Raw genomic sequence first — 13678 nt, forward strand, 5'->3', positions numbered from 1 at the left:
TTTAATTTTGCATCACTCTTTGAGGTAGGTATGAATAGTAATCTCTGTTGTAAAGAGGAGGAAACTGAGGCCCAGACTGGTTATGTGACTCACCCGAGGTCATACAGCTCATGAGCAGAGGAGCCAAGATTTGTCCCCAAGTCCACATGACCCAAAATTCTGCTTCTGGGTTTAGACATGTCATGTTTAGCTTTGGTTTGTTTCCCATAGGGAAGAACATGTGTGCCAAGGTGGCAGGCCTCGTGCTCAAAGTCCTTTCGGATCTTCTTGGCCATGAAAACCATGAGGTACTCATTCAGCACTACTGGCCCTGGGCTTAGGGGAGGCTGCACTGGGGACCCAATGCCTGTGACCCCACAGGCCCACAGCTGGCCCAGGATGGTTGCTGTATTTGAAAACTGTACATGTTCTCCCTCCTCCGGGGATTTTCATAAGCAGCTGGAAATCTTTTATAATTTTTAGAATTTTGGAAGTCAGAAGCAGGATGTTGTTCTTTCTGTCCCCGTCTGCTTGGCCCACTGGCCTGTGCCCGGCCCCTCTGGCATTGCTTTTTCTCATCATCTAGCCCCCAACATTCCTCCCTCACATGCCACTCCCTTGGTATGTTTAATGTATCTCTGTGGATGTGGATGGAGCCTTAAAAGACATATGATACTGTGTACATGTGTATTGAATTTACAGAAATAGATTACCCTCTAGGTCTCATTCTGTTGATGGCTTTTCCCCTGTGTTTTTAGGACCTTTCTATGTGGCTTTACATATGTCTAGTTCATTAAGTGTCACTACTGCAAAATAGCCCCTTGTTTGCACCCCTGCCATTCTACTTATCCAGCCTGTACACTTTGGGTGCCTCCCACTCTCTGTTGCCACAGCAGTCCTCAGTGGACATGGCCGCACCTGCCCCTCGGGAGCCTGTGCCAGAGCTTCCAGGGATGCGTAGACACTCATCACGGCTGGCTGCCAGCATACGTCAGTTTCAGGTCACTGAGTCCTGCCAAATCGTCCTCCAGAATGGCTATACGGCCGGGCGCGGTGGCTCAAGCCTATAATCCCAGCACTTTGGGAGGCCGGGACGGGCAGATCACGAGGTCAGGAGATCGAGACCATCCTGGCTAACATAGTGAAACCCCGTCTCTACTAAAAAATACAAAAAACTAGCCAGGCGAGGTGGCGGGCACCTGTAGTCCCAGCTACTTGGGAGGCTGAGGCAGGAGAATGGCATAAACCCGGGAGGCGGAGCTTGCAGTGAGCTGAAATCTGGCCACTGCACTCCAGCCTGGGGGACAGAGCGAGACTCCGCCTCAAAAAAAAAAAACAAAAAAAAAAAGAATGGCTATACTAGCGTTTGCTCTCACCAGCGTCTCCCCAACACCTAGTGTTCTTTTCTAAGTTTTCAACCTATGGGCCTCAAGCTCTTTTTAAATAAAGTAGAGGTGTGGGTAAACAAATTAACAAAAACAAATAATCAAATATGATTGTTCTCTCACTTGCCTTCTACAAATGCCATTGCAGAAACCATGGCCAAGCTTCAACAAAAATCTGACCACTTTAGACAGATGAGACCCAGGGGTATATCTGAGCAGGATACGATTGAGTGCCACTTGGTTTCCACACGTCTGTTCCCAATTATTTCTTTCTTTCTTTCTTTTTTTTTTTTTTTTTTTTTTTGAGACAGAGTCTCACTCTATCATCCAGGCTGGAGTGCAGTGGTGTGATCTTGGCTCACTGCAGCCTCCGCTTCCCAGATTCAAGCGATTCTCCTGCCTCAGCCTCCCAAGTAGCTGGGATTACAGGTGCCCACCACCACGCCTGGCTAATTTTTTGTATTTTTAGTAGAGATAGAGTTTCACCATGTTGGCCAGGCTGGTCTTGAACTCCTGACCTGGTGATTCACCCACCTCGGCCTCCCAAAGTACTGGGATTAAAGCATGAGCCACCACGCCCGGCCCGTCTGTTCCCAATTCAAGCAGACAGCTCCCACTCTGGTCATTCCATTCACATTTTACAATAGCCCTATTCACTGATTGGGGTGACTTCTTTAGCTAGTGGATGTTTGGTGGCTTTGTGACATTCACTTTATATTTTAAAACTAGTGAGCTCTTAACTACTTCTAGGCCTGAATGAACTCTGTTCCTCACTTTATTCAACTCAGGCACGTGAAACCAGTGGGAAACATATTCTTCCATCTCATAATAAAGGTTGGTTTTCAAGTACTGGAACCAATATGTCTGCTCTGAAAACTTAATAAACCAAAGGATTCTAATCATATCATTACCTGTTACGAATGCATTGGCTTTGAAAATGAGCTGGATAGGCCGGGCATGGTGGCTTACGCCTGTAATCCCAGCAATTTTGGGAGACCGAGGCGGGAGGATCACTTGAAGTCAGGAGTTCAAGACCAGCCTGACCAACATGGTGAAACCCCATCTTTACTGAAAATACAAAAATTTGCCAGGCGTGGTGGCATGTGCCTGTAATCCCAGCTACTCAGGAGGCTGAGGCATGAGAATCACTTGAACCTGGGGGATGAAGGTTGTAGTGAGCTGAGATTGTGCCATTGCACTCCAGCATGGATGACAGAGTGAGACTCTGTCTCAAAAAAAAAAAAAAAAGTAAGAAAAAGAAAATGAGCTTGAAAAACGACATATGTATATCTGTGTGTATGTATATGTGTGTGTATATATATATTTTAGAGCCAAGAAATGTGTTTACTACACTGTAGTAGTCATGATCTTGAAAGACAAAACCGAAATAAAAAAAAAGATGCACATAATTGACTATATGAACATTACATTTTTTGATTGGAAAAAGATGCCATAATCAAAGTCAAAAGATGAATGAAACCCCGAGGAAAAGTTGTATCACATGTGACGAAAGTTTAATGTTCCTAATAGATGAAGAGCTGGTATAAATTGATAAGTAAAAGTCAAGCAATCCAGTCGAAAAAAAAGGATAAAGGATATGACTAGACAGTTCACAGAATCGTGCTGCCCCAGAAATGTGAAAAGATGTTCAATCATGCTAGTTCAATCGGGAACTGAAAATAAAAACTGTAGGATGCCTTTTTTTACCCATCAGCTTGGCAAGCGTTGAAAGTGCTAATCAAGTCCAGTGCTGAGGGAGGGCAGTGGGAAAGGAGCCCTCCTCCATTGCTGTGGCGGGCAAAGCGTACAGCCTGCTGGAAAGAGAACTTGCTTATCAGCACCTGCCATGCTCTACGCCCAGTGTGTGCAAGTAAAACGTGGGTCCTGTCCTCAAAAAGCTCAGAATAGAGGGGACATAGTATGCATTTCAAAGGATACTGCCTCCAGTGCTGTAGTGGAGGGATGTACAACAAGTGGAAGTGAGCACCCTGTCTAGGGGCAGGGAGGCAGGAGTGGATTCAGGAGAGCCTTCCCAGGAGACGTGTCTGGGCTGAGTTTTCAAGGTTCATTGTATGTGTGGAGATCATTCCTGGCAAGGTGAACTGCCAGAACCTGGCTGAGACATGGAACAGCCTGGTGGGGGCCATCCCTTAGGTAGTATGGACACTTTGTGGTGGCAGGGAGGGAGAAGCAGAGGGGATGAGATAAAGGCCACGCCTTGAAGATCCTGTGTGCCACACCAAGGAGTTCCGCCTTTCCTACTGGGCTTTATGGAGGATTTCTGAGACGGAGAGAGGGATGATTTGGCCCATACTGTAGAATGTTGGGAGTGATCTGATGGTTACATTAAAGGGTGAATATTGAGGGTAGAGAGACTGGTTTGGAGATCTGATGTAGCCTAGGTCATGGGCGATGATGTCTGAGCAAGGACAGTAGCAGTGGATATGGAAAAAAGGGATTCCTATCAAAGAGGCTTGAAGACTGAGCATTGGAGACTGGACAACAACCACAAAAAATCAACGATGACTCCAGAGTTTCTAGCCTGAGTGATCAGGAGGTTAAAGGTAACTTTAATTAAGCAATGAAATGCAGCAGGAGTAAGCTTTGGGAGGGAGTGACGAATTTGGTTTTAGACTCAGTGGTAGCTGTCACTTGGACATGCAGATGGAGATGTCTGTCACTTGGGAACATACATCCTGAAGCACAGGAGAGCTGCGAGGACGGGAACACCCACTCTCCCCATTTGCCAGATTGTTCTGAGGTGTGGTGTTTGATATAGAGTTGTGCAGTATTTGAAAACTTGCAAATAACTGGTTTTTTTCCTTCCCTTAAAGATACAGCCATATGTGAATGGAGCTTTGTACAGCATCCTTTCTGTTCCATCCATCCGTGAGGAAGCAAGAGCAATGGTAAGAAAGCGTGCCTGAGAAACATATGAGCTTCCTTCAGTGCCACAGTTACAGTTCAGAGCTTTTAGAGCAAGACTTCCTCGATTGGGCTCCATAGAAGGGCTCAGATCCTTTACAAACTCCTTGAAATTGTAGGCGAAATGTATATTTGCCATTTCCCGGGGAGAGAGTCTGTAGCTTTTATCAGATCCTCAAGGGGATCCCTAACTCCTAAATGGTTAAAAATTAAAGTGTTAAAAAGTTCCCAGCAGGCTGACTTTTGCAAAGTTACAGACACTCTGATGGCAACCAAATGGAAAAGATTCTAAAACTGTCTAGGACTTGGTTTGGTTGGTAAATAATAAACTCAGTATTTAATGTGTATGTTAACACTTGTATGTGAAGTAAAAAACAAACCTCAGGTGATTAGTATCTTATTTTGAAAGGACAAATGTTGCTAGATCTAATCAGCAAAACAGCTAGAGTTTTGTCCTTTTTCTTTCCACCATGTGAAATCAGGTTAACAGTGAATTAAATGCTGTGACGAAAGGAAATATATTTCCACCCTCAAAACACAGGCAAAATTCTCATTGGGACCAATAAAACATTCTTCTAATTGGTTTTGCTTACTTAGAGGAATTGCTAAATCTTCTCGTTGATCATTTAAAATTACATCAAGAGTTACACCAGAAGGCGGGGTGCGGTGGCTCAAGCTTGTAATCCCAGCACTTGTGGGAGGCCGAGACGGGCGGATCACGAGGTCAGGAGACCGAGACCATCCTGGCTAACAGGGTGAAACCCCGTCTCTACTAAAAAATGCAAACAACTAGCCGGGCGAGGTGGCGGACGCCTGTAGTCCCAGCTACTTGGGAGGCTGAGGCAGGAGAATGGCGTGAACCCAGGAGGCGGAGCTTGCAGTGAGCTGAGATCCGGCCACTGCACTCCAGCCTGGGCGACAGAGCAAGACCCCGTCTCAAAAATAAATAAATAAATAAATAAAATAAGAGTTACACCAGAGATGAAACTTAATTTAAGAACCATTCTATGTGATTACACTAAACAATGGACCTTAATTGCCTACTGCTTTTAAATGTCACTACAGAACAGGGGGAAATAAACTTGCTGAAATTCTGCATTATGGTCATTTCAGTGAAAGAAAGGGATTGCCAACCAAGGCAAAGAAGAGGAAAAAACATGTAGGCTGAAGAGAAAGAATGGAGGTAACATTCTAAGTGTGAAATGCAGCATGGAGGAAAGACACCAGGGCAAAGGGATGGAGGGGGCGAGAAGTGAAGCCGAGGACAGGGGCCACGTGAGGAAGAGTCACAGTTGCAGCTTGTGAGAGAAGGACTGCCCTTAGAGATCCCAGAGCAGGGAGAAAAAAGACGGAAGAGAGGGACAGAGCTTCCGAGACCTATGTGACAACATTAGGTCTGACAGATACCAATAGGAGTTGCAGAAGGAGAGCAATGTGAGCAAATGGGGCGGAAAAATGATTGGATAAATAATGAAGACATATGGTGAAAAATATAAATGTAACAGTAAGGTGTCTAGGAAACCCCTAAATGTTTGGAAAATCAACAGCACATGGGTATTATCTATTACTGCATAACAATTTACCCCAAAGCTTAGTGGCTTAAACAAATTTTTTGTTTTTGTTTTTGAGACAGAGTCTGGCTCTGTCACCCAGACTGGAGTACAGTGGCACAATCTTGAGTCACTGCAACCTCTGCCTCCTGGGTTCAAGCGATTCTCCTGCCTCAGCCTCCCAAGCATCTGGGACTACAGGCATGCACCACCACACCCAGCTGATTTTTGTATTTTTGGTAGAGATGGGGTTTCACCATCTTGGCCAGGCCGGTCTCAAGCTCCTGGCCTCGAGCGATCTGCCTGCCTCAGCCTCCCAAAGCGCTGAGATTACAGACATGAGCCACTGTGCCCAGCTGATTTTTGTTTTCGTTTTTGAGACAGAATCTTGCTCTTTTGCCCAGGCTGGAGTACAGTGGCCTGATCACAGTGCACTGCAGCCTCCATCTCCCAGGCTCAAACCATCCTCCTGCCTCAGGTTATCCAGTAGCTGGGACTATAGGTGTGTGCCACCACAGCTAGCTGATTTTTTTTTTAAGAGACGGGGTCTTGCCATGTTGCCCAGGCTGGTCTCAAATTACTAGGCTCACGTGATGCTCCCATCTTGGCCTCCATGCAGGGATTACATGCATGAGCCACTGAGCCTAGCCCTTGAATTTTTAAATTACAGTCATGCACCACGTAACGACATTTTGGTCAACAAAAGACTGCATATATGATAATGGTCCAATAAGATTATAATACTGTATTTTTACTGTACCTTACCTATGTTTAGAGATGCTTAGATACACAAATACCACCTTGTTACAGTTGCCTACAGTATTCAACACAGTCACGTGCTGAACAGTTTTGTACCCTAGGATCTTATTGGCTATGCCATATAGCCTAGGTGTGTAGTAGGCTATACCATCTGGGTTTGCCACTTACTCTATGATATTTATGCAATAATGACATCGTCTCACAACACATTTCTCGGAACATATCCCTGTCACTAAGCTACCAATGACTGTTTCTCTGGGTCAAACATTCAAGATAGCAGAGTAGTCCTGACTAAGAGTTGCTCAGTTTACAGTTGAGACTTCAGCCTCTGCTTCCAAGCTCACTCACATGGCTGTCAGCAGGAGGCCTCAGTTTTCTTCTGGCTGTTGACTGGGGACCTCATTTGCTTCCCCCTTGGAGCTCTCCATAAGACTTCTCTTGACATGGCAGTTGGCTTCCCCTAGAATGAGTGATTTGAGAGAGAAAGTAAGCAAGACAGAAGCCCTGGAGTCTTTTAGAAAAACCTACTCTCAGAAATGAGATACCACCGCATTTATTTTCTTGGTTACACCGACCCACCCTGGTACTCTGTGGAGGGGATTGAACAAGGGTGTGACTTCCAGGAGGTGGAATCACTGGGGCTACCTTGGGGCTGGCTGCCACATACTCCTAAGTAATTGTGGGTCAAAGAAAAAAGCACAAGAGAAGTGAGGGGCTATTATTCTTTTGAAAAATACTACAAATATTTTCTCAATTTTAGTTTGTCTTTTTAAATTGTGGCTCATGCCTGTAATCCCAGCACTTTTGGAAGCCAAGGTGGGCAGATCATGAGGTCAGGAGTTTGAGACCAGCCTGGCCAACTTGGTGAAACCCCGTCTCTACTAAAAATGCAAAAATTAGCTGGTTGTGACGGGCACCTGTAATTCCAGCTACTCAGGAGACTGAGGCAGGAAAATTACGTGAACCCAGGAGGCAGAGGTTGCAGTGAGCCAAGATCATGCCATTGCACTTCAGCCTGGGTGACAGAGCAAGACTCTGTCTCAAAAACTCAAAAAAAAAAAAAATTATGTTGGTTTTGGTCAAACATTAGCTTTAATGATAGCCAAATCTGTTAATATTTTCCTTTATGTCTTCTGACGTGGGTTTCTAGATAGGATGTGAGTTTTTGATTTTGAAAAGGAAATGTGGATTACTTACATAAAGATGTAAGTAGATGACGGGGCATGGTGGCTCATGCCTGTAATCCCAGCACTTTGGGAGGCCGAGATAGGCAGATCACCTGAGGTCGGGAGTTCGAGACCAGCCTGGCCAATATGGAGAAACCCTGTCTCTACTAAAAATACCATAATTAGCTGGGCATAGTGGTGGACACCTGTAATCCCAGCTACTCAGGAGGCTGAGGCAGGAGAATCGCTTGAACCCAGAAGGCAGAGGTTGTAGTGAGCCGAGATCATGCTACTGGACTCCACCCTGGGCAACAGAGTGAGACTCCGTCTCCAAAAAAAAGATGTAAGTAGAATAAGCTTCCCCCTGGCATTTAACAGAGATTAAAGAGATAAGCCAGGGAGGAACCCCCTTTTAGCCTGAGAAGAGGAAACTTTTAACACATCACCTAGGCAGTTGCCTACTTAATTATTTGTAAGAGTGACCTCTAAGGGATGATCATGCCCACAATAAGGTTTTTCTAAAACCCTGAGATTTCCCTCCTTTCACGTTTATCCCTGAGGAAGTTTTTAGATTGATAAAAGCATTATATTCTCTTTGCCTGTAGGTCTCACATGGGTGCATTTGTTTGGCAGAGTCTAGGTTGTGTGCCTGCACCCTAGCTGCAAAGGAGGCTAGAAATGCTGAATAATGAAGGAAATAAGACAACAAGGAAAACATTTCCCACAATCCCTCCACCTTGACATCTGCTCATGCACGGTGCTAGGGAAGTGGAGGCAGAATTGATGTCCTCAGCCCTGCTGGTATTTAGTTTTTATTTCTTTATTTCTTTGAGATGGAGTCTCGCTCTGTCGCCCAGGCTGGAGCGCAGTGGCGCGGTCTCAGCTCACTGCAACCTCTGCCTCCCAAGTTCAAGTGATTCTCCTGCCTTAGCCTCCTGAGTAGCTGGAATTACAGGTGCCCACCACCATGCCCGGCTAATGTTTATATTTTTAGTAGAGACAGGGTTTCACCATGTTGGCCAGGCTGGTCTCAAACTTCTGACCTCAGGTGATCCACCCGCCTTGGCCTCCCAAAGTGCTGGGATTACAGGCATGAGCCACCATGCCCGGTGCCTGCTGGTATTTGTATGTGTGTCAGCACAGTCCTTCTGGAAAGCAGTTTGGCAGTTACGTGAAAAATCACTAAAGGATCTATCTTTTGGACTCGTTCATTTTCTTCTGGTTGTTGATGCACAGAAGAAGAGCTCTATGCATGACAATGCTCATTTCAACATTTTTATAAGAGCAAAAAGCTGGAAGCAACATAAATATCTAGTAATACAGGAATTGCTAATAAAATTATGATTCTTTTGCTCAAAATATTAATAGCTATTGAAGATGATAATTACGAAAAGCAGTATGAAGCAGTATGGAAAATTTTATTTTACTATATAAGGAGGGATAAAAGCAGAATATCTCATTGTAAGAATGTATGTGCTCATCGAAAATGACACAATATACATAAAAATTACATTAGTACCAAATCCTATTATAGTAGTCTTACAAGAATACCTAAAGGGAAAAAGGAGAACAAAATAAATGAGTCCCCTGAGGCCCATTTGAATTTTAAGAGCCTGCCAAGGCCTGGAGCTGGAGAACAGATCACATAAGTGGAGCTGCCCTAATACCCACTCCACAGGCCTCCTACGGCTAGGGCTGGAGTCATAGTCAGCCATGGGCCTCTGCCCTGGAGACCCCAACAAACATCCTGCCCAGGGCTGGAGCCGACCAGAGGCTCTGCGGGTTATAAAGGCTCCCAGAATCTGGGAGAGCCGGGGAGCTGGGCTTAGAAGCCACTCAGCCCAGAGGAATGGCCAAGCACACCATGGGGCTGCTCTGCTCCAGCAACCTTGGGGCCCACAGCGCAGGCCCATGATGCCAGAAACTGCCTCTGCTCTCCCCAGAGGGCTGCGTGCTGCTGCTCCCCACCCAACAGAATGATGTGTATTCCCCACGTGCCTCATCCTCCACATTGCCCACTTCTGAATCAAAGTCATGTGCTTGGCAGAATCTAAGTGGTGTGCCTGCACCCTAGCTGCAAAGGAGGCTTGAAATGTGAGTATTCTGTCTGTTGCCTTGGGAAACTAACAGTGTAGAGAACCTGATTATAAGGCATTTGTCAGCCACAGGTGTCACAGTTGTCCATTACAGGTGGTCAGCCTAGTCACTGTATTTCGTGATGCTCACTAGGTATGGGCTTGGCTTGGCTTGGCTTGGCTTTGCTTTTCCTTCCTTTCAACGGGGTCTCACTATGTCACCAGGCTGGTCTCGAACTCCTGGGCTCAAGTGATTCTCCTGCCTCAGCCTCCCAAAGTGCTGAAATTACAGACATGAGCCACCACGCCTGACCTAAGTATGGGCCTTTCAAAATTAATGTAGGAATTTTTCATATTCTTGTCCCCATAATTCTACTTCTGAAGCTCCACACAAGACATGAGCAAAGATGTATGTATCAGAATGTTCATTCCAGCTTTATTGATCATAGTGGAAGACAGGAAACAATGACAAGACCTAACATGAGGGAGTGACCAAGAAAAGAGGCCAGAAGGTGGAGTGGTTGAGAGTGGGTACTCCTGACCCTGAGCCTGGCTTTGAATCATGTTCTGCCACTTCCTAGTTGGAAGCTCTCAGTGTGATCGTTTTTCCATCTGTAAGATGAGAATTGTTGCAGTACTAAACTCATAGAATTGTAAGCATTAAAGGAGCTCATAATATAAAGTATTTAGAATAGTGCCTAGCACACAGTAAGCACTGAGAGATGTTAGCTGCTATTATTATTATAGCTATGAGAATGTGGTTTATGGCCGGGCACGGTGGCTCACGCCTGTAATCCCAGCACTTTGGGAGGCCGAGACGGGCGGATCACGAGGTCAGGAGATCGAGACCATCCTGGCTAACACAGTGAAACCCCGTCTCTACTAAAAAATACAAAAAACTAGCCGGGCGAGGTGGCGGGCGCCTGTAGTCCCAGCTACTCGGGAAGGCTGAGGCAGGAGAATGGCGTGAACCCAGGAGACGGAGCTTGCAGTGAGCCGAGATCCGGCCACTGCACTCCAGCCTGGGCGACAGAGCGAGACTCCGTCTCCAGAAAAAAAAAAAAAAAGAAAATGTGGTTTATAAGGTTTTTATCAAACATGAAAATAATCATAAAGTTAAATAAACAACATAATATCAATATGTTCTGAGTTATGTAAAACAATGCACATAAAAGGAAGGAAATACTTCAAAATGTTCCCAATTATCTCTGGGTGGGGGCCTGTGAGTAATTGTTATTCTTTCTTGTATGTTGTTTGCAAGTTTTCTATACAGAACTTGTATCACTTTCATAACTAGAGGAAAATATTTATATCTACCTGAAGTAGATATTTGAATTTCTCAAGGGAAAATTTCCCTTGAAGACCTTTAGTGATAGAGGATTAGACTGTGAAGCTGGAACGATAGAATGTGCTAGAGTTCAGTTGAGTAAAAGTAGAAGTGAGTTCGAAGTTAGTTGTTCTATGTAGTGTTGAGTGTGTGTTGTCAGTCTCTGGAAGAGATGCTTTCTCTCATTTAATCCCTCCAAGGTGCCCTGAAGGAGGGACTGTATTGGTGCCCCTTTTGCTGCTCAAAACATCAAGGCTTAAAAGTGAAATCCTCTGCCCGGGGCCACACGGCCAGCGAGGGGCTGCTAACCACGGTTTGACTCCAGAGCCCTCTGCACCTGTGCCGCAGTGTCACTCCAGGCTTGGGACTTTTACCTAGTCAGACATCTGCACATGACAAATTGTTTTCTTAAACACTATACACACAAATACAGGCTTCTGTAGGATTATCTTTATGGCGGTCTTTAATCATAGCTAGCTGCCAGGAGCAGGAGTTCCTTATTTACTTTTTGCATACTGCTTGTGTAACCATTTTTACACATCTGGATGATTCACTAGGACCTTTTGTTATCCTTCGGTCTACCTGGGTGTTGTTACTTGACCTAAATTATCTGAAATGAGAAGTTATTACTTTTAGGATGAGATACGGTTATGACTTCTTTCTATAACTTAGATTAAATATTACCTAATGTATGTGATTTTTAAAAAATATGTGATATTTTGACTGGGCATACAACTCACACCTGTAATCCCACCACTTTAGGAGGCTGAGGTAGGAAGACTGCTTGAGTCCAGGAGTTCAAGACCAGCCTGGGTGACATGGTGAAACCCCATCTCCACAAAAAATGCAAAAATTAGCCAGGTGTGGTGGCACGTGCCTGTAGTCCCAGCTACTTGGGAGGCTGAGGCAGGAGAATCAGTTGAGTGCAGGAGGTTGAGGCAGCAGTGAGCTGTGATCACATCACTACGCTCTAGCCTGGACAACAGAGTAAAACCCTGTCTCCAAAAAAAAAAAAAAAAAGATATTTCTCACTGGAGAATTTGCTATTAAGAAAGCTTCAGACCAGGTGCAGTGGCCCATGCCTATAATCCCAGCACTTTCGGAGGCTGAGGCATGTGGATCACTTGAAGTCACGAGTTGAACCGGTCTTGAAGACCAGACTGGCCAACATGGAGAAAACCCATCTCTACTAAAAATACAAAAATTAGCTAGGCATGGTGGTGCACACCTGTAATCCCAGCTACTTGGGAGGCTGAGGCACAGGAATTACTTGAACCTGGGAGGCGGAGGTTGCAGTGAGCTGGGATTGTGGCACTGCACTCCAACCTGGGTAACATAGTGAGACTCTGTCTCTCAAACAAACCAAAAAAATCTTCAATTCTTCATTGCAGAGTTCCCCCCCCAACCCCACAAGTGATAACTATGCTAGAGATACATGAAAGAGAGTAAATAAGAATGAAAAGGTCTGGTTGGGCATGGTGGCTCATGCCTGTAATCCCAGCACTTTGAGAGGCCAAGACAGGAGGATCACTTGAGGGCAGGAGTTTTGAGACCAACCTGGGCATTCCTTGTCTTACCAATAATTTTTTAAAAATTAGCCAGGCGTGGTGGTGTACACCTGTAATCCCAGCTACTTGGGAGACTGAAGCACAAGATTACTTGAACCTGGGAGGCGGAGATTGCAGTGAGCTGAGATTGTGGCACTGCATTCCAGCCGGGGTAACATAGTGAGACTCTGTCTCTAAAAACAAGACAGCTTCAATTCTTCATTACAGAGGAGTTCCCCCCCACGGCCCCCAAGTAATCACTACGCTAGAGATACATGAAAGAGAGTAAATGAGAATAAAAAGGTCTGGTTGGGCATGGTGGCACATGCCTGTAATCCCAGCACTTTGAGAGGCCAAGGCGGGAGGATCACTTGAGGCCAGGAGTTTTGAGACCAGCCTGGGCATTCTCTGTCTTACCGATAATTTTTTAAAAATTAGCCAGGCATGGTGGTGCACACCTGTAGTCCCAGCTACTCCAGAAGCCGAGGTGGGAGGATCGCTTGAGCCAGGGAGGTTGAGGCTATGAGTTGTCATCACACCACTATACTCCAGCCTGGGCAACAAAGTGAGATCCTGTCTGTCTCAAAAACAAACAAACAAAGATCTTTAAATATATAACCAAATAATGAGCAGATAATCTTGCAGAAGTAACGTCTGGTAAGAAAAGATAGACCCTGAGTGAATGATTGGCCTCGCTCCACTGGTAAAAATGCTCAGACATTGACGTTCCTGAGATAGCCAGTGGCACTTCTGATCTTTGCCACTTTAAGGGCTTATCGCCAGGCATGGTAGCTCACACCTGTAATCCAGCACTTTGGGAGGCCAAGGTGGGCAGATCACCTGAGGTCAGGAGTTTGAGACCAGCCTGGCCAATATGGCGAGACCCCCGTCTCTACTAAAAACACAAAAATTAACCAGGCATGGTGGTACATGCTTGTAGTCCCAGCTACTTGGGAGGCTAAGTC

General features: G+C 45.4%; 1 protein-coding gene across 17 annotated transcripts in view; it reads left to right on the forward strand.

The window, feature by feature from the left end:
* Nucleotides 1–13678, forward strand: part of ARMC9 (armadillo repeat containing 9) — a 203956-nt gene that overhangs the window by 80937 nt on the left and 109341 nt on the right. For all 17 annotated transcript variants that reach the window (XM_077957876.1, XM_077957877.1, XM_077957875.1 and 14 more), the window contains 2 exons: nucleotides 211–287; nucleotides 4199–4273. In XM_077957876.1, coding sequence (XP_077814002.1) covers nucleotides 211–287; nucleotides 4199–4273 — 152 coding nt within the window. The remainder of the gene's footprint in view (nucleotides 1–210; nucleotides 288–4198; nucleotides 4274–13678) is intronic.

Source organism: Macaca mulatta, chromosome 12 (genome assembly GCF_049350105.2).
Source record: "Macaca mulatta isolate MMU2019108-1 chromosome 12, T2T-MMU8v2.0, whole genome shotgun sequence".
Lineage (NCBI taxonomy): Eukaryota > Metazoa > Chordata > Mammalia > Primates > Cercopithecidae > Macaca > Macaca mulatta.